Raw genomic sequence first — 21,874 nt, 5'->3', positions numbered from 1 at the left:
GAGGTCTCACTAAAGCCTTAGTTACTATTACTGCTATTTTCCTGTGACGTGGAAACGTTAGACGATTCACTCTATTTTCTGTGCCTCCCTATTTTTTAATTGAGAAAATTTCATAGTAACGTTCTGTGGTGAATTGGTCACTGAATACCTTCTCACAGTATTTTAGTTTTCCTTTAATAAGAGGTGTGTTTGACAGATAAAACATAGAATAAAAACATTTATTCTCAGCATTTAGAAATGCATTTTTGCACCTGGTATTGAAGAATGCTTTCCTAACACTTACTTGTGTGCAAGTGTTTTGTTGTATAGTCTTGTATATTTGCCTTTCACAAAAACCATCAAAGAAATTTTTGCAGCTGCTGCTGAAAAGCAGACTTTATACAAGTCTGTTAAAGATGGTTGTTATTTCTTTATGAGGTAGAAATACTCCATCATTCTGAGGCTTTAAAAATGTGTTGAATCCTCAGTATCGCAAATGGAAAATAATTCAGAATGTGCTGCTCTGATTCATCCTAGGTAAAGGAAGCTAGCAGATTTTTATGCTGTATTTAGTGGCATGATAAAATAAGTTCGGAAAATTCTGCTTCTCCTCCACCTCGTTTTTGAGCTGTCTTGGTGATAATCCCAACTAACAGTGCACGTTTGTATTTGATTCAAGGGAAAAATGCACAAAGTGCATACTTTTCCCAGCCTTTTCAGTTCTCTTGCAAAAGAATTCTGTCTCCCTGGTAACAATTAAAACTGGGGAAATTGCTCTTTGTTGGAATCCCGTCCCCCGCCCAAGCTCCAAAGTCTTCCAACACTTGGCACTTCCCCCTTTGCATCAATGCAGTATTCCCATGATCTGTTTGTTAGTTTTGTTCCTTTATGGAGGAATGACTTTGGTAAAATAAAAAAACCAACTTTGGGATAACAGCACAGTGTGGCCTTTCCTCAGCTGTACTGTACTGCTTAGAACACAATTTAAAATTATTATGTCTGCCCAAAGGCCAGTGTGTCTTGAAATGTCCAAGTGTCTGCACAGGTAGCAACTGCAGTGGGTTTTATGTAAGATGACCTTACTCTAGCTTTTGTTGTTACTTGCATTGTGTTTTGTATGGCACTTATTGCAGTGAATTGGCTATAGTAAACTTGAATGACATTTTGATCCATTTCCCTGCTTTAATGAGATTGATTAAATTCTAGTTAAATACCTCTTAGCTTATGTCTGAGGAAATACATATATATATATATGTAGAAATTGAATAGCTGTGTGAGTGTACTGGTCTCAGTAATACTGTATACTGCCAGGTAAGGATCAAGGGTATGTCCAACTTGCATATTTTGTTCCTGATCCATCATCTAGGATATAGGATCTCTTTCTCATGCAGATTGATAACCAAGGCAACTTTCATAGCCATCACAAGCAGAGCTAGCTAACCTGAGTTCTGAAAGTGCGTGGCTTGTTAAAATATCATGTTCTTTATAAAAAGCCCAGAAGAAATAGCTTTATCGAAGTTCAGATACATGCTTTTGTTTAGGATAAATGTTTGTCACCACTTCCCAGTCTCTTGAGAAAGGGAGGTGAAACATTGCTGCCCCCTTGAGGTTGATATCTTGTGTTTACGCTGTGAAACTTTTAACTTGCCAGTGTGCTAGAGTTTAATGTATTGACTCTGTTTTATAAAAGTTAATTATTGGGAGTGTGCAGAGTGCATCAGTGAGCAGTTATGGCAGATGCTGGCCCAAGACATGGCCAGGGATGAGAATGTCTCCAACACACGGTGTTGGATCAAACCTTGTTCTCTGTAATAGCAAAAAAGCAATGGAGGGAGGACTGTGAAGAGTGAGTACTTGCAGAAGGAGAGACGTTGACAAGCACGGTTGTTTTTTTTTTTTTAAACCCCTGTGTTTATGGGAGATCTTGTTTCAATTGGAACCAAAGAAGGTCTTGCATTTGCTTTCTCTTGTCTCTTTCCTACCTTCCTTCTCTTCCCTATTGGGAGGAATAATCCAGTGTAAGTATTTTCAACTTTATGGATTGATATTAAATTGAGATTTCCATCACAAGAGGAGAGACTTGAAACAACTATTAAAAGTTAATTCACTAAATTACATTGTCTATTGTTTCAACCAAATCTGATGATGGCAACATTGAGGGATTAGACTTGCTCAGCTCGATGGAATGAAACAGGAATGTGCCATTGAAAACAGCATCATTGCATGAAATTATAAGTGTCCTTGCCTAGTTTTCAATTTGAGTAGCTGTCATATGCCTCTGGGGTTTTTTTGGGTCCTAGTATTTATCGGTATGATTATTATTTGTAGCTGACTATTGAAATGACCTCTTTTTATACCCCAGTAGAGTTCAGAAGTGTAGTTTTCATGAACAGTTTCATAGCAGCAATGAACTACGTAGTCATTGCCAACTTGTGTCTGGCAGCTCATGGTACTGACACACCCCTTAGTACAGCAGAGGTGCATATATGGATGTTAGTACCCCACAGACCCTTAGTACAGACTATGGTCTGTGGGGTATTAGAAAATATTAGAAAATACGAGTAATCTCCACCCCCCTAAAATAAAAACTTTTACTGTTTTTCCTGCCAGATTTGTTCCCTGATCTGATTCACTACATGATAGTATAAAGAATGGTTCTGTCACAGTGGGAAGGGCATTACAGGGCAGGGATGAGCAGGGATGGCTGAGGCAGCCTAAGCAGCATGGCTTTTGCATCATTGATGGAATATATTACTACAGAGCAGACCTGATCAATCTTCTGTCTCTGTTGCTAGAAAGGCATAGTTATCCTCAGAAAATCACAGGCCTAATATTGAGTTAAAAATACTCTTGTTAATATCTTCTTGTCTGTTTCATGTATGTTTTGTAGACCACTTCTCTTGGTACTTTTCCTCTTACACCTTGACCTCCTTTCTTCAGATTTTATCACATAATCTTCTTACTGAAAATTTACTGAATGTGTTAGAAGTTGTGTTTTTCCGGTCTCCTTCTGCTGTGTTGGAAAGTACTGTGATGCATGGATGCAGCTGCTGCCATTGGCTGTTTAATTGGTCAAAATCATTCTCCATCACTCTTGTTCTTTCCTTAGGAGACATTCAGCTTCACGGAGCCCTTAAATTTGCAATTGTAGAGTTGATTTAGAGAAATTAAGTGGATAGGTTTATTTGAAGCATTGCTAATAACTAATTAGTGTCTTTTCAATGTCCTGAAAAAGTAGTCTTTATTTCCTGGAATGCAAATCCTCTGTTGCTGCAGGAATCTCGGTCCATTTCATTTGTGTCCTTCTGTGGTTATAAAGGTGTGTGGCAAAATGTGTGCAGGAAAATGCTGCCCATGAGATGGGCAATTGCATATGACATCCCTGCTGTGTCCCAGCTGTATGTTGTTACAAAGAAATGGATCTAGTCTGTTAATTTTCTCATTTTGGGTGCTACGGCTTTTTTTGTGTCTCTCTAAAAACCCAGAGACACAGAAACCCCATTCTTTCCTTGGCGAATTTGAAAGGCAAGCATTACAACTGTACAAGCACAAAGTATCTGAGTTAGATAACTTATGATACCAATACTAAAATAATATTTTTTTAAAGAACTTAGTATTGTCTTTACTGAATAATCTATGTAAGCTTAATAGAAAACTGTATGTGAAGAAGCAATTCAAGTGTTTGATGGCAGGAATGTACTATTATAGTTTTGTAACACCAAGTTTTGATGGTGATTATATTTCCACGAGTTTGAAAATGAAAAATAAATCTGAGATAAGCATAAAAGCTAATGTCCTCTTCACTTTGTTTTATTACAGTCAGAGATTAGAAATGAAAGCACAAGTTGCAGATGCATTCATAGCAAAATTCCAACTGACACCGGATGAAATGAACCTGCTTCGAGGCACTAAAGATGAACCAATTACTGAGGTAACTCAATGAACATTAAAAGCTTTGCCCTGAACTAAAATGTAGAAGTGCCCTAGCTGAATTGTACATGAGATCTTATTTGCAGTTTGCAATTTAATGTTTTATGGAAGAATGTACCTTTTAGCAGCATGGTGAATTTCTGATGAGTTTGAAATATGTGGTTAAAGATTCAAGTATAGAGGAGGAAAATCAACATTAAATTCTAGTTTCTGTAATGAGTTTAAGGGACAAATGATCTCTCATGTGGTTCTACGCTTCAAAAAGACCTTTATGAAGTCTAAATTATGAAATCTAAATTATGAAGATGTTTTGAAACTTCACCACGCTCACATAAGGCAAATGAGAAGCTCGCAGCTCTTCAGTAATATGTAGTACTGCCCCTGTGCATGCGTGTGTACATTTTGCATACTCATGTATATAGGTATTCAGTGACTTGAAACATACAAGCCGAAGCTTTCCCTGAATATTACTTGGTTGATGAAGATATGAGGTGCTGACTCACTTCTAGCCACCTTCCAAAACCACTGTATGTTTATAGTTTGAATAAGAAGGCACATTGTTCTGCAGTAAAAGCAAACTGAATAGTAAGAGAATTGAGTATATTTAATGGATTTTTTTTTTATTATTGTAATTGCATGGAAACCTTCACTTAAATCTAGACTGCCTGCTGAGATACACTATCTCGATTCCACAGGCATCCTGTTTGCAGTTAAAGCGTTACTAAAGATATGGAACTGATAACCATAAACAGTGCTAATGAAAGCATAAATGGAATGTGTTAAATGATTGTGCACTTGAATAATTGCTTTGTGCTTTTGTACCGCTATTGCCATGAAAGAACATTCAGGTTTCTAGAAAGCACATTGCAGGGAACAATGACACCAATGCTGTGCCAGTTATTCAGTGCTTGGTTTGCAGCAGAATGAGGAATAGGCTTTTTGATACTTGGTCTAAAAAATATGCAGAGGTAACTGAGATACAGCAGTTGTGCTACTTTAGTTGGCAGACTTCACTAATATCATCTGTGTGTATTTCCCCTATGTTAGAGTCAACCAGTGCCCTTAAAACATCTTAGTCAGGCTTCTGTTTTGATATTTTTTTTTTCCTGAAGGAAAAGTGTTTTACATTTTTGTAAACACGGCCTTCAACAAAACTGGTGCGAGGCAGTAGGTTAAATTGGCCTACTTCACTTAGAATATTTCTATTTTATGTGATGAGCCAAAATGAAGCTACTTTCCTGAGGCAAACTGTTCATATCACAAAAGATATAACAAATAGTTGTATCTGAATTAGCTGGTCTCCTCCATCATGTTTGAAAGATGACTTGGTTACAAGATGTGTTTGAAAATGTTATTGGATTTCCATTTGCTTTCTGAAACAGTAACAATATAACCCTTTTGGCCATATGTCCATCTCTTCTAGTGTTCTTTTTTTTTCTTCACTGCTGCTGCTGAATTATTTGGGGAGAAAGATTGTTCTGGAAAACCTAGGTCCATTCTGTTGCAAATGTTTCATGTTTTTTAAGAAATTGTAACCCTATTTTATGAATACAACAAATATCAGCCTGTATTCATTGTACTTCATAGTGTTTCAGTTTGCTCTTAAGTTACTAACATTAATGGGAGACGATATAATGCATAGTGTTCTCAAAATCTCCTGAAACTGTTAACTAATAACTGTGAAACACACACATACTACATAAGGCAGGTTAAAAACATGTCTTTACTGCATTTTTTTTCTTTTTATTTTGTTTTATGGAAGAATAACTTGATGCAATGGGAAACTAAAAAATACTAAGGCTCTTAAAGTGGAATGAGGTGGCAGAGGTCAGGTGTGTGTTTTAAAAGCAGCTTTCGGGACACAGATTTTGGGACACAGACCCACAAGGAACATAAATATGGGATTGAAATGGGGAGTATAGAGTGCAAGAGCTTTGATCGAGAAGTTACTGCTTTTAAACACTGCTTTTATTTTATTTTATATTGTATTAATTTATTTTATTTCATATTATTTTATTTTATTTTTAAATTGATCTAGGATTTTTTCAAGGCTTTAGGACGAGTAAAGCAAATTCACGATGATGTCAAGATTCTCCTCCGGACAAATCAGCAAAGGGCAGGGTGAGTGCTACTTAAATGAGTGCAAGATAACCATTTACAGTTAAAAGCAGAAGTTAAAACAAGGTCTCATTCTTTACTTCATATGACTGTACAGAGTATTTCACAAAACAACCCTAATAATAACATTTTAAAATCTTCCTAATTTTAATAATAGTATCTTTTATTTGACTTGCACGTGCCTTTGCTACCTAAAATAGTATTTGCAAATTAACTTTTTTTTTGCCTTGTAGCTTGGAAATTATGGAACAGATGGCTTTACTGCAAGAGGCATCTTATGAACGACTTTACAGATGGACTCAGAGTAGGACTAAGAATGTTTTTATGTTTATTAATATTGTTATGATGATTCCTTTAATTCCTTCATGTGGATCGAACTTAGCAAAAACCCTTTCCAAGATACATTAACATTTTGTTTTCCTTCTTAGTGAAAGATTTTTTTATGACCCAAATAGTTAATTGGAGATTCTCTCCTTTTTTGGACAAGTCTCATCACTATAAAAGTGTATTATTTATTTCTGGTTTTAGTAGATGATTTTCCAGAGAGTGGCTACTTCAGTTTGATAGTCCAAACAAATTGTCAATTCTATTGAATTTCATTTCCGTGCGGGTTAGAGGGAAGTTGTTATCTTTGACCATTTGGTAGTAAGATCTAGTTTAGTGGGAGGAGTGGTGCATTACTTTTAAAAAATTTAAAAAAAAAGCCACCTCCTTTTAGCATGATGCTCTTTTGGCTGATATTAGGCAATTATTTTTTTTGCTTATGTACTCTGGATCTGGGCATCTGTGTTCAGTGTAACATCTTGATAGTGTGAAATGTAGATGCTTTTTTATTAGTTCTCTCTTCTCCAGAGACACTGACAGTAAGTTTTTTGGAAAAAAAAATTAAAAATGGTGCACTGTGGTTTTTATATTCATTAGGTGTTCTTCAGAGGATGCTGAAACCTCATATAATAGTTGTGGTTTCACCCTAATAAAAAATCATAATTCTTATGCCAGCTTTCGATTTAGTTTATATGATTTCCACATTCTTGCAGGGAATATACAAGATTCTGTAGTTAATGTGCTGGAAGGTAAAAAATAACAAAACCAAACAACAAAACAAACCCACAGCTTGCTTAAATACTTACTCCCTTTTTTCTTAATAGTTTACCTGGAACATGGTAAACAGATCTAAAGGAGCCCAACAGAATGCTGATGGTTGAATGATTCACACATATAATTGTATGTAGGCACAAACCAATACTAAGCTTCCCGTAATCATTATTATTGTTGAAATTTGTGAGGGACATGCATTTTATAGTACTGCTTGCAGGGGAATTTAGTTGTATTTAACACTGACTAGCCTGGGTAGCATATTCTAAAGGCTTCAATTCAAAGTCAAAAGCCTTTGAGGTTTTAACTAATTTTCTTGTTTTACAGCTTGTTATAAAATGTATTACAGTGTAAAGAATGTGCTTTTATCTGTGTTGATATTTTATAGATGAATGCAGGACATTGACACAAGAATCATGTGACATTTCTCCAGTTCTCGCTCAAGCCATGGAAGCCTTACAAGATAGACCAGTCCTGTACAAGTAAGTAAATGTTTGCAGTTATCTCTAGCAGAAATTTTGAGCTTATAAAATTTAAAGATGGACATGAATTTCAGTGCCAAGGCAGTTTAGTCCAAATTTAAAAAAAAAAAAAAAAAAACAAACATAAAAATATAAAAAAAAGTCATATTTCAACTGCTTTAAATTTTAGAAGTCTTCTTGACATAATTATGGTACGGTAAATGTCATCGACCTTTTTCCAACTCACTGGTTTCTAATTAAAGTAAATTGTCAGACCGTTTTTATTTTAACCTAAATGAATTGTGAATTTCTGCTGTGCTCATTCTAGGGTTTTTGTGAAGTAAAAAATGCTGTCCAAAGCATGTGATTATCTCATTTAAATTCCTAAAGTGAAAAATTGCTAAGGGCTGATTAGCTCTTACTAAAGTGCCTCTGGTAGTATGAATAGAGTTGACCAGTTGTCTATTAAAAACTACTACATATTGGCCTCTAAAGTGTAGGGATACTTGTGTATCTGTAAAATACTACTAGTCTTCAGAATTTGCTGTAGGGACTTTATTAAATATGGTACTTAGTAGAGACAACCACGAGGTGGCACTGTAAGAACTGTTTTTATTAGAGTGACTATACCTGAAGAGGTGGTACTTAAACTTCTTTGCTTTTTAGGGTTTGTTTTGTTTGTTTTGGTTTGGGGGTTTTTTAATGCATTCATCACATTTTGCAACTATTGCAAATTACTTTCAGCCACAGGTATCCAGGACAGCGGAGTACTGGGCAGTCTTTCAAAGGCTACTTTTGTCTTTAAATGGTGTCAGATGTGTAAAGGTGTACGTATGTGACACTGTAAATCTCTGTGGAGCTCCTCACAGGAAAAATGCATTGTGGAAGTGGACCTTAAAAATTCTGTCATTATGAGAGGAAGCACAGATCTTGACATGCTCGGTCAGCTCTGCTAGTTAATGTGAGGGAGCAGTGATGTCACTTGATGTCCCCAGCTGTTGGATGTGGTGCCATAGTTGGAGATTGCAGAGTCCTTTCTTACATTCTCTCCTCCACACCCTCTTTCACAGCTGCAACTCATCAGTTACAACTGTGTTCACAACATTTTATAGGATTCTTTTTAGATAGTTTTATTTTCCGTAATAAATGTTTTGTTGAATTATGATACTTTGAAACTTCATAAAATCATTGTTTTGCTTTCTTAACATCTCTGGGAAAAAAGAAAAAGCATCTTCTATGTAAATCCACAGCTGGCTAGTTTAAAATGAATCTGCAAAAGAGAATTTATTTTTCTTCTGACACTTCTCTCAAAAACAACAGCAGTAGTAATAACAAAGGTAGAACTTGATAGGTAAGACCTTTCTTCTGCCAGAAAGGCAAAAGTAAATGTTACACGCAGCCACATGTCTCTCATCATAGATTATCATGCTTAACTACTTGCTAAAGCAGTATTATCAAAATTGCAGTACTGATGCTTTATATTTTAAATCTCAAGATGTAGTTTATTCCCTTCCAAAAGAGTTTGTGTACCTTTAAATAAACTGCTGAGTTCAAAATGTAAAAATTAAGTCACAGAAGAAAGTAATTTTATATTGTTTTTTGGTTTATGTATATAAGCATTGGTGTGTAAACTGGACACATTTCCTCCAGATCACTGCCCTTTCATCTGATAAAGATTGTGATTCATTTGGGTGAAAAGGACTAAGATGGAGAAGGGCAGGAGTTTAGAAACAAATCCACAAATTCTTATTTTCTTATATTGACTTATGTCTTGTCAACTAAAAGTGTCAGAAAGAATGTACCATGGATGGACTTTTGGGAACTGCAGTCAGTAGGTGTGTGAAAGAAACATTTCGGTTTGGTTTTCATCTCCTGGCTCTAACAGAAAAACTGTTTCATAGAAAATGCATGGAGACATAGCTCAAAGCAGTGTTCCCTTTCCATCATGCATTCAGGTTTTCAAGGTCTTTTTTTACCTTTTCTTTCCTCAGTGATCATTACTGTGTTTTGTAAATGTTGAAGCTGGGTTGAAAAGAATCCAAATTTTTTTCTTTACTGAACATGAGTATGTGTAATAACACAGTAGTAAATACTGTGTTCTAGTGTAAATAGTAGTTATTACTGAATTTTTTAAGATGCAGGATTTTGTAATGGTTATACGCTGTTCTACTGAGAGCAAAAAGAAAATTTGTAGTTTCCTTTTTAAAACAAAATTATCATTATTGACTGCTGTTTTCAAAACTAATTACAATATCACAAGATCTGTTTCACTGCTGTATTTTTAATGATCTGTTGTATAGCTGTTCATTGGAGGGGGGGAAAAAAAGTGTAGCTGGTTTCTACAGACACTGGAGTTTTTTCACTCCAATACTGCTCCTCCTGGACAGTGGGCTGTTGTCAGATCCCAGATCTCTTCCACTCTTAATTACATTATTTTTGAAAGTAGTAATTATTAAACTTTTTTCATTAGGCTTTTTTTTATTAATTGCAGGTATTTGCTTCCCGAGTTAACATGTACAGTGTATAAAGAAAAAGGTTTAAACAGACATTTCCAGATTCTTCAGTGTCCTTTTTCCCCCCCCTTCAAATAATAACGTAGATTAAAAAGAACAAAACTGAAGGTTTCCTTGGACTTTTTGTAGAAGAGTAGAAATCTAATCAAACAGTTTTGAAACAGTATATTATATTCTTCTGTATTTTATTCTCCACCTCTGTTAAATGTGAATGTAGTACTTGTTTATCTTCAGTCAGTGATTAACTTCTTTTTATTATTATTAATATTTTATTTTTGTTCATCTGCTGGGTGTCATTGGTAAGGGACAACATGCTTACTCTTTGACATTTTTTCAGTTATGTTGGAAAAATAAACTGTAATATATATTTTCTTTTTTTCCTTTGTAATTTGCATGCATTGTTCAAAATGCTTAAATTAATTTAAAAAAAGAAATAGAAGTGTTCTGTGGCTTGCAAAAATCCTACTTCTAAGCAAATATAACAGGAACATTAGCAGTGCTAATTTCCCATCCTTTACTTGCTATCATGCTTCAATGCCAACAGGAGGGTAGCCTGCTCCAGAAATGAGCCATGTGTAAGTTTTTGGTACCTCCTCTGCCACCAGCAAGCCATTTGAGATTACGCGCTCTGGGCTGTAATTGTTCATCCATTAAATATGCAGCTAAGACTCATTTGATTTAAAGCAGTGAGCTATTATCAAATGAGAATAACTTTGTTTGCTACTTATTAATCATGTGATAGCCTAGAAGAAGGAAGAAGCCTTGTGTTGCAGTGCAGTAAATTGCTGCTTCTGTCAGTCAGCTGGACCGTATGCAAACAGTCCCAAATCTGTCAAAGCTGCTTATGTGTACAAAAATGGAAAAAGTGCTTTTTCATTTTATTTATTTATTTATTTTGTTTGGGGTAAGGGAACAGCTATGTCAAGGAAAAGCTGTGTTTTTAGTATCTGTTTAGAGGAGTCAAGAAAATCAGATGGTTTTAAATGTTTTATAGTAGAAGCATTGATGCAAGATTTCTAGAACTATAACAGTGGTTACTTGTATTAATTATAAAGTTGAACTAATCAGCTATGATGAGGTAAACTGGTTTTTCTTAACCCATTTTCATGTTTCAATAACAGATACACATTGGATGAGTTTGGGACAGCAAGGAGGAGTGCTGTGGTCCGTGGCTTTATAGATGCTCTTACTAGAGGAGGTCTGGGAGGTACTCCTCGCCCTATTGAAATGCACTCGCATGATCCTCTGAGGTACAGTACTCCAAAAATATATATGAAGTAGTCTTTTTTTTTGCCTGTTGCCATTTTGACTCAATGACACCATAAACCGCCGATTTACACAGAAATTTCTGTCTTTGTGTAGGTATGTAGGAGACATGCTGGCCTGGTTGCATCAAGCTACAGCTTCCGAAAAAGAACACCTAGAAGCTATGTTAAAGCTTGTAACTGTTCAAGGTAGTACTAGTTTTAAAACATAAATTGGGAAGTGATAGAAAGTAAGTCTGTCATAAGTCAGAAAGTGTGATTAATTTCTTAGGCTGGGCTTTGGTTACAAGTCTGAGCTTAAATTTTCCTGGGAATCTCAGAGTAGCTGGTGGTTGCATTTTTCTAAAAGAACACCCTTAATAAAGAAGAGTATTTAAAAATGTACTCATTTTATTTCACTGTGCTTATAATGGATTTACATTAAATTTACAAGGGGACATTTTAGAGTGTAGTTGAGAGTTCAAAAGTTGTTTGCAATGTATATGACTACATATCTCCTTGAAAAGATTGTCATTGCTTATTGTTATGTTGAAGATTCCTGTTATACCATACTCTTTTGTTTAGTTATTTTTTTTAAATATCATTCCTTGTTCCTTTAGGTCTCTTCCTTCTAGGCTATAAGTAAAGTGGAATTTTCATCTGTCATATAACATCATTACAGGTTTATGGAGGTCAAAGTAGGCTGCTCACAGATATGTGAAGCTTTTTAATATCAAATTTCTCCTTCATTAACAGAACTGCAGACTCTCATGCTCAGTCTTCAGCCCCTTTGCTTTAAGTAGATTGTGCCTATACTTAAAAGACCTCCTTATACAATAGAAGCCATAGTATGAGTTACCACCATATATTCAGACAAAGACATTTTTAATAAGTTATGCATGGGTACTCAGTTGTAACAAACTCATTGTCAGAACTTAATTTGATCTGCGTCTGGTGAGCTCTTCAGATTGTGTGTCTCAATTAATCCTTCCCTGGGATTTAAAGTGAATATGTATTCTAATTTTCCTTCCTGCTGTAAGTATTAATTTGCTTTCCTAACTAATGGTATGTGGAAAAGGAGACTGTTTAGGAACTATTGTAAATCATACTGGAGGAATGCTGTTGTTTTTTGACTACAGTTACAGTGTACCATAGAAGGGAATTTAATATTGTTTGCTGACAGTATCTTGGGGAGACAGGAAAGCAGGCCTCATGGCGGTTTCACGGTAAAGAAAAAGACATGAGAATTCTTTGTAGATGACTGACTGATGCTTCTGCTGTAACTGGGGAGTCCTTCAGGAAAAGCTGGCACCATGGAGCATGTTACTGTGTCTGGTTCTTCTGTGGATTGTGCTACTGCTGCTGCACAGGCCTGCCCTTCGTTTTGAAATTCTCACACCTCTGTGTAGTGCTTTGCTTAACTATTAAGTTCCTTGGCCTTCTGGCAGGATGTCAGGCTGAGATGCTATGACCATGTAATTAGATATATTTAGAGCATTTTGTCCACAGAGCAAGATACTGGATAATACAGGGAATATAAATGTTTGGGAGGAAAATTTTCAAAAAAAAATCATCAGACCAAAACTTTTTTCCCAAGAGACTGGTATAAACAAGAGACTCAATATTTCTGTCTGAAGGCAAAATACATTTTCCTAAGCTTTGCAGGAAAGGGTTTGCTATCACTGTTGTACAATTTTAAAGAAACATAAAGAGGGATTCTTAACTTCCATACTGGGAGCTGCAAAGCTTGAGAGGTGCTGCCTGTAACTATTCCTCTGCATCTTAGGGAAATTTTTTTGATGACAAGGATAGTGATGTGATAAGATCTGTAAGACAAAACAGTACCTAATAGGATACCACTCGGTTTAACAAAAAACATTTATGGGCAGTGCAGCCATGAAATACCTTAAGATTATATGCTTTTATAAATACAGACCTGAGTTGGTAGTAACTAATCAGTGAGTACAGCATCTATGATACTGAGAGATTAAAGTTGAAGAACCTGTGCTGTTGTGCAGTCTTCAGGTGTCTGGCTGCACAGGCTCTGGCAGAAAGAGTTGATTTCATTTAGACATTTAACAAGTGGACATCTTGTTTATTTGCAGTTATAGATAATGACAGAAATTTGCATCTCCAGAAGGCAATCTTCCCAACAAAATTTAATATCTAATGTAAGCGTTTCTGGAGCCTTTCATCACAAACTGAGGCTTTCATTGTTCCCTATGGAGGGAGCCCAAGAAACTACCATAGATAAGACACTTACCTGGTGGTCTGCAGTTAGGTCAGTCAGATGTTTTCACTTTCATTTCAACTTGAGTAGCTTTTTGCAGATAGAACCATTTCTATTATTTTCATTCAGGTGTATCTGTTCTGAGTGCAGATTTCTGTTTCAATTCTCCTGTAAGCTCTGTGTAATTTCAGGACTATGGAGAGTTTGGTAAATCACAGCTATACAAAAATTTCCCTTCTCAGAAAAAAAAAAAAAAGCCACACATAAGCTATTGATATGATAGAGGTGGATTTGGTCCCACTGGAAGAAAAATTGTGTGAATAACATGGGTTTTTTGAGAAATGTTCTCATCCCAGTTTTTACTTTAAAATGATGAAACTATGTAACCCATAATCAGAGTATTCAAGACTGGCTTTTAAAAAGTTTTCAAATGTTAAGTTTGCAAATGTTAACTGTTTAAAATTAACCTGACCAAAAATGCTGTTAAAATTTTAAGCACAGAAAACACATTCAGAAAAGTTTAACTATTTTGCTGGAAAAGGATGAAGCATCTGGTTTTCGTCTTTGGAGCTTAGGTTTTCTGCTAGAAGGAGACTTCCAGTCTTACAGAGAACTTGTACTTGAAAGGAAGGGAGAACTGTAGGCATTTTGAGATGCAGTATAAAACCATTTTTCATGGAGTTACAGGAACCCAGATGGAGAACAGAAGCTAAGTGAAGTCCAAGAAAGATTTCTCCTTTTATAGAAGGATACACAGAGAAAGATTGTATATGGTGTAGCAAGCAGTCAGAAGCGTATCTTCAGTTATGAACCATTTTCTAAAAGTTATTTTGGGTCTCTAAGAATTGTTTATTCTGTAATTCTTTTATGTCAAACTTGCACCAGTTATATAACTCATTCTGCTGGAAGATTTCACTGGTTGTGGAATCCAAATATTCTAATTGGACATGAAAATATATGCGAAGGCACAAGCATGTGGTACACCAAGATTGTTATTCCATGTCCTTTGGTATTCGAACTTGTGTATTTTTGGAGCTAAAAATTTCATACCCAACAACTTGTTTTTAAGTCAATCTGGTCTAAATACACTATTGCAAATATGTGCTAGGTGCTTGTTATGTTGATGAACAGTAAAAGTGTGACTGTTCCTACTAAAAAATGTGTAAATTGTTAGGGGGTATGTGAGAGCTAGCCATTACATCGGAGAGCATGCATGTTGTGGTTTGTAATCTTGCTTTCTGCCTTGATAACAGTACTCAATTATATTAACCTATTTTTATTACCTTACCAATTTAGTATGTTAAAATTCTTAGAGCCACCATGCTGAATTCAGTTGTTACTGCTTATGTGGCTTTTGACGAAGCTTCGTGTAAAGAGGCATTGGCACAGATCTCTGATCTTTCATTATTTTTACTCTCAGAGGTAATCTCTCTCAGTCTGAAATAAGCAAAATATAGTTTCAGGTCACCTGATTTCTGTCACATGTCACAGTCAGTTTGTTTACTTTCATTGCATGGGTCCCATCTGAAGATGAACTCCTGTTGACAAGTTTTAAATTAGAATTAAAGTATTGCTTTCTCCATAAATCTATTCTGAGTTGTTACTGAAGTGAGAGCTTGAAGATCTGTTGCTTTCAGTTTGATTGATTTATGACAGTACTGGTTGCCATGCAACAATTCATTTGTGTTTCATGATAAGATAGGCAATATTCTCTCCTATATGTAGTTCTGTGAAAGACGAGTTTCAATTGCTGCTGGGGAGGAAGCGTTTGCTAATGCTGCAGCACACAGCAGTGTGGAGGTATATATGTCACTTAATTTGTAGCAGTGCCATGAGTGTGTCAGTATCAAACACTGACAGACATGTATTTGCTGTTCAGGCCTTTCAAAATGGTATGTGCTGTTGCTCCCTGAGCATCTTACTGGCCTAGTTGGTTTTTTTGTTTTGTTTTGTTTTTTTCTTCCTAGTTTAATTTCATGAAGTGCTAATATTGAGCCTTACTGTGACAGCTTCTTGCTAGATCATTTATTCCTCCCCTTGCTGCTTCTCCCTCTTTTCTCCTTGCTGCTTCTCCCTCAAATCTATGTTTCATTGGAAAGCAATTGAATAGCAAAAGGTAATGACTCCAGGACTGTTTTGTCATGCAGCTATTTCTTAATGGCTAGATTTGAAGTACAGTGGAGGTGTTTTCTAGTTGTGTGGAGAAAAGAACATACAGTTCATAATGCTTTTTATGGAGGAGTACCTCCTACGTTTGTTTATTTGTTTTATAGTCTTGAAGAAAAGAGAATTACATTTGCATAATCTTAGCATGTGTTTGCATTAACTATAGGTGTGGAAGAAAATATTCAAGAAGTAGTTGGGCACATCACAGAAGGTGTCTGCAGGCCTCTGAAGGTGAAGTATTTTGTTTTCCTTAGCACTCTAAATGGAAAAGCACTTCTATCATGTTTTTTCAGAACTTGTGCCCCCATCTCTTCAACGTATTTTCATTGCCCTTGGCTGAGAGGTAGATTCTCAACTTCTGAAGAGTTTTATGATTCTCAGATTAAAGATTCCTTAAGCTCATAGATACCTGGTTTAAAATAGTCATGTAGTGAGAGATACTAGGATATTAAATTTGAGTCTTGATTTTGTTTTACTTTTCCTAGGTTGAGGAGTGCTTATGTACAAAAATTTAGCTTTGGGATAAGTATATGGGAAAGGTAGTAGTGAGTCAAATGAAAAATCAATTTAATTTAGTGCCTTATTTTTCATAGTGATCATTACCATATGCTTAGGGAATAGTATATAGGCTATGCAGGTGTGTCATGATACTTCTGTAGGATAGTTTCCTTGCCTGTTTGTGAATATACTAAGGACTTACTGAGCTTATTTCTGTCTTTCTACTTAATAGACCTCAGTAGATTTTTCTTGCATGAATTGATACAAAATGTTGGTATCCACTACATTTCCTGCAGGACGGAAGTGAACAGTTTAACTCTGCTGTGTGAAAAGTCAACTCTTTTGTGGTTTGTGTTTTTTTGTTTGTTTAGTAACTCCAGCTCTTGTATTTGAAAGAGACCATGAAAAATTGTTTCCTAATTACCATCTTTATGCTACTCTGATTTTGTTGTATTTTTGTCACATCCCTCTGTAGTTGTCTTTTTTTCCAAGTTACAGCCTTTGTAAGTTTAGGGGATGCATTTGATAGAAATCATTAAGATGATCCATGAAATGATTGACAGACTTATTTACTGGATGTACTTCACATAAGCACTAAAATAATCGAGGTGATGAAGCTGATACCAGTAATTGCCTGACTGTGCAGTGTATAAATCCAAGTGCTTTTAAAATAAAGTCTACTATGCTAAATACTATTACAATAAAGTTCTCTTAGAATGCTGTAACTATAACAACTTTGTCCAGCTGACAGATACTTAGTCCCTGATGTAAACAGGTGGTTTCTGGATACTATATGTAAGTTTCTGATAAGAAAAAAATAAAGTTTGGAGAGAGGTAAAAATCAAAAAAATGCCATTAAGAATGTCACAGGATTACAGAAGAGTCGATGTGTCCAGATGACTTTTGAATACTTCCAAAAACAGAGGCTCCACAGCCTCTCTGGGCAACTTATGTCAGTGCTTAGTCACCTGCACAGTAAAAAAAAAAGTGTTTCCTGATGTTCAGACAGAACCTCCTGTGTTTCAGTTTTGTGCCTGTTGCCATAGAATTATGACCATCCTTCACAGCCTTTAGTGTTTGACATGTTGGAAAACACCTGTCACAACAAACAATCACCACAGCTTTGTTTCCTTGTAAGATTTTTGCCAAACTTTGTGTTCTTCTTGCATGCTTTAGTTTTGTTAATACTGAATGCTGATGTTTGAGCTCAGTATTTCTGTGCATTCCAATGAAGTAATTAGGAACAGAATGAAACCTTTGTGTAAGTAAGAGGGAGTTTTGGTTTTGATCTGAGATTTTTATACTTGAGGTTTTTATAGTTCAGTACAGAATATTTTCCATTTTGATTGCCAGACTCTTTATACTTGTGTGCTTCTGCTCTCTGTAGAAACATCCTCTGAAATATTGTTGTCAATTAGTTACTATGCTAATAAAAATAATTTAAAAAAAACTAAGAGAAAAATTAAAGACTTCCCATTGTATTCTGTATTTTAATAGAATGCAACTTGTGTTAATTCACTGCCATTTTAGACTTCCCACTGTAAAATATGGAGCACTTATTGTTTCCCCTGGGGAAAGAAAAAATTCATACAATGCAGATAGATAATTGCAAGCCACCATGTTGAGAGTAACAACAAAAATAGACTCAATTTGAAGCAATCTTTTCTACAATGCATTGTTCTTTCTGAAGATTGTCCACAATAAGAAAAATAACTTCACTGATTTCAGGGAAACCACTCTGTGTTGTAGTTGTGTGGCACCACAATACACTGCTTTTCTAGTGTATTTCTGCTGATGTTTGTAAATCTGTCACTTTGAGTTGATACTGAAGTACAGAGTAGTTCAATAAAAGCATAGTCATAGAATTTCCACAAGCACTTTTAAATACTTAGAGAATTATGTAGCATTTTCATACTAGTTTATGCCTTTCAGTGTGAATGTACAATATAATATAGTTTCTTTACTTTCGAAGAAGGGTAATGGTTACATGCAGTATAAACTGTCTACATTTCTCATTGATAGTTGGTTTGTGTTTTAGGCATTCAGGTGAATCCTGAATACTCCCCAGTGGTAGATCTTACTACAGGCCTCTCATTTCAGATGGAAGTAGGAGAATCCCAAAAAACATTTGAATTAAATTTGTCATCTTTGCCGTAACACTTAAGATGAGTTCAAAACAAAATGTTTCTGATGCCTTACATAGACATCAGATAGTCTTTTGTGGTCAACTAACAACAGGATGCATAGGGTGAAGAAATTATAAGAGCTGCAAGTCCAGGGCTTCCCTGAACAGGTTAAGTTGAGTCACTTAAAAATTTTGGTTCTCCAGTGCAGTGAAGACTTCTGTGTGGGAAGCAGCAGTTCTTCTTTTCCTGCTTTATTTTTTTAATTCTTATTTTTGTTTCATGACCCTAAAATATTTATTTTTTCCTTTCCTTCTGCCTCTTCTTTTTCTATTTTTTAATTATTTCCTTTATTTTTAGCTATTGATTTTTTTTTTTTAGTCAATATTTTTTGATTTTCCTCTTTTTTCTCTGGCTGCTGTATTCCTTTTTGCTGTACAACTAGAATATACTCAGCATCCATGCCCAAATGACCTTTCAGGTAACATTGGAGACAAGTATTTGTATATATACCTTTGTATATACAGACACATTGAAGGGCAAAGTTGACCTTTGTATGTTGAAATAAACTTAGTGCATTGACCATCGCAAATAAGAGTTAAAAAGTATTATTTGGTTTTGGTCTGTGTATTAAATGCAAGGGGAGAGGACTGAGGAAGCATAATCTTAGTTGGTTCTCCCTGCAGCTGCCTCTGAGAAGAAGGCACCGCAGCACATTGTGTTCTGTTGAACAGCAAATAACTTGGGAGAGCGAGTGTTGGCTGGTGATTTGTGTGTAGCTCTTTCACACACAGGCACGTGGGAGAACAGTGCAGTGATAAGTCACTATCTATTCTGTTTCATAAGTGCACAAAGGTTGACCCTGGGGCAGCCTTTTATGAGTGGGTTGAGAATGTGTGTACCATGGAGACAAGACATCAACTGTCCAAATCAGCACTGTTTTGGGCTGTGTAGCCACTATCTCCTGGTTGAGATAAATAGTCAACAGTCACTATTTATGTTATAAATAAATGTTATAAGTGTTACAAACAGTCTACTATGACTAAATTCTGGTAGGAGATATATAGAGTCTCCTTTAAGTGAAGAAGAGAATTCATCCAGATAAAATTTTGTTTTTTGGGTAAAATACCTAACATTTTGATGTTCTGAATTGTGAACGATCTACTGTTGTAGTGTAATGATTTTGCAGCATTGCAGCTGTTCCTGCTATTCGGTACTGGGGAAGATTCCAGTACGTCCTGGATCCATCAAATGATCTCATTATTTTTAAATTTTCAAGAACAAATTGCAGCAGAAATCTCTAGGGAAATGGGATTTTTTTGAAGGCTTTTTGGTTTGTGGGTTTTTTTTAAGAATGCATATACCTGCTTCTTTTCTGCCCAGATCCTTGGCAACCCAGAAGCACTTTGGTTCAAGTCAAATGTTATAGTTAACAAGGCATTCTCTTTTTAAAGTTATTTCTGGTTGAATCTATTTTTCGAAAATCAGACATGTATTGCAAGAGGTTGGCTTTTTGTAATTTGTGACCTGAAGGATGCTTGTATTTGTTCATGCTGCAGGTTAGAATTGAACAGGTGATTGTTGCTGAGCCAGGAGCAGTTTTACTGTACAAGATTTCTAATCTTCTCAAGTTCTACCACCATACAATCAGGTATGCAAAATTACAAAGTATGTTAAAAATGCCTTTTTTCCCTAATAGTATTTGTAAAGATTAATCTACTAAAAATAGTACTTTTGTGGCTTAGTGTTTGCTCTGTACTGTAACAAGTACTATCAAGGAGAAATACATGTGATATCAATCAGATACCATTTACTCGTTGTCATTCCTCAATTCTTACCAAATCTGCTTTGGAATATAGCATCAATTTGCACAGAAACTGTTTCTTTATTGTTCTGTGTAGATTCAAATAGTATACAAAAAAGATTCTACAAAACATTTAAGATTACAAAGTCAAGTCCCCTTGGAGAAAATGTTAGAATTATCTCTAGAACTTCAATTTTTCTTTTTTTCTTTTAAACAACTGTGTTTTGATAACTTTTTTTTTTAAGTATGCACTTTCATTTTTCTATTGGGAAGATGTTTGCCTCATTCCTTACCTCACTGTTGAAGGTGCACCAATCACCTTCCAATCTTCCAGATGCCACTATGAATAGTGAAAATAATGGAGAAAAGCCAGAGCTGCTGTTTTCATACATTGTGGCATATGCAGTAGTTTATGTTGGTTAGAAGCAGAATTAGCAGAAAAATCTTCCTCCACAGCCCTGGACTGAACTTCAGGGAATTTGAATCATTACTACTGCTATTGGAGCTTCTCTTTCTGAAAAGACATTTAGATATTGGGCAGACTGGGACAAGTGGTTCTTGGGCACCTCCCACCCTATTTAAAATTCTCAATTGTGATGGCACTACAGGTCTATGGTAGAACATATATAAGACCTATTCCTAATTTTACTGTCCAAAAAACTTGAAATATTTTTGTTGTCATTTTTCTGTCTCCAAAGTTAGCGTTTCCCTGCGGTTATAAAGCTTGGTGCAGTTGAAAATTTGATGTTAAAATGGAAGGTCTTAGGCAGTCTTTTGGTCTTCTTAACAACACATTGTTTAAAGACCACTGAAGTACCTTCTACCAGCTGAATAATTTTCTCTGTATAAAGTGCACCTCACTAATGAAGGGAAAAAGCAGTTTGAGAAATGATCTATTAAATACAAGATTAGAACCTGAAAATCAGGTTAAATTAGTCCTGTTATGACACACTGAATTTCAGTGCCATTTTGTAGCTTAAAAGTACATTTACTTTAGACACAGGGAGATTATAGCTGTGAGAGAAGCACAGTCATGTAGTGCCATTGAAGATTTAAGGGATATTTCTGCTAAGTGTGATAGCTTGACACTAAGAATAGCAAGGCATGAATTCTTACATTTTTGGAGAAACCTAACATCTCAGTAGAAGCGAGATAGGGCTGTCCCTAAAGGAGAGTATGATAGGATACTTGTTAACCCTTTTTTCTTTATCTAATATATTTTCTATAACAGAAGTAGATTTACAGCATAACGAAACAGAAATCCAGTAACTTTTAGGATTCTACAAAAAAGTTTGCGCAAGTTTGACAGCATGTATTTAGTATCTGCTTAATGACATAATTGATAATGCTTGTTCTTACAGTCAACTTACCTCTCAGACAATATGGAGAACTGTTACCTGCAATTATTTGTTGTAAATTTTCAACTTTGAAAATTATTTATTTGAAATGATGTTTCAGTATGTGACTCTGCCATGTTGTTCTCCCTTCAGAATTATTAAGTAATCTTAATTTTGTTTTCAGTGGTATTGTAGGAAACAGTGCAGCCACACTGTTGACAACAATTGAAGAAATGCATTTGTTGAGCAAGAAAATATTCTTTAATAGCCTGAGTCTTCACGCAAGTAAACTGATGGACAAGGTTTGTTTCAAAATCATACAGCTTTCATGTTTCAAAATGCACTTGCATTTCCCTTTTGCCTAGTAAGATTACTA

General features: G+C 35.5%; 1 protein-coding gene across 2 annotated transcripts in view; it reads left to right on the top strand.

Moving 5' to 3' along the window:
* Positions 1–21,874, top strand: part of COG6 (component of oligomeric golgi complex 6) — a 54,570-nt gene that overhangs the window by 11,000 nt on the left and 21,696 nt on the right. For both annotated transcript variants that reach the window (XM_064645804.1, XM_064645805.1), the window contains exons 5-13: positions 3,799–3,910; positions 5,948–6,030; positions 6,261–6,331; positions 7,511–7,604; positions 11,218–11,346; positions 11,459–11,550; positions 15,903–15,967; positions 19,917–20,008; positions 21,683–21,800. In XM_064645804.1, coding sequence (XP_064501874.1) covers positions 3,799–3,910; positions 5,948–6,030; positions 6,261–6,331; positions 7,511–7,604; positions 11,218–11,346; positions 11,459–11,550; positions 15,903–15,967; positions 19,917–20,008; positions 21,683–21,800 — 856 coding nt within the window. The remainder of the gene's footprint in view (positions 1–3,798; positions 3,911–5,947; positions 6,031–6,260; positions 6,332–7,510; positions 7,605–11,217; positions 11,347–11,458; positions 11,551–15,902; positions 15,968–19,916; positions 20,009–21,682; positions 21,801–21,874) is intronic.

This window comes from Pseudopipra pipra, chromosome 2 (genome assembly GCF_036250125.1).
Source record: "Pseudopipra pipra isolate bDixPip1 chromosome 2, bDixPip1.hap1, whole genome shotgun sequence".
Taxonomy (NCBI): Eukaryota; Metazoa; Chordata; class Aves; order Passeriformes; family Pipridae; genus Pseudopipra; species Pseudopipra pipra.
This window is presented reverse-complemented; position numbering and strand designations above follow the sequence as displayed.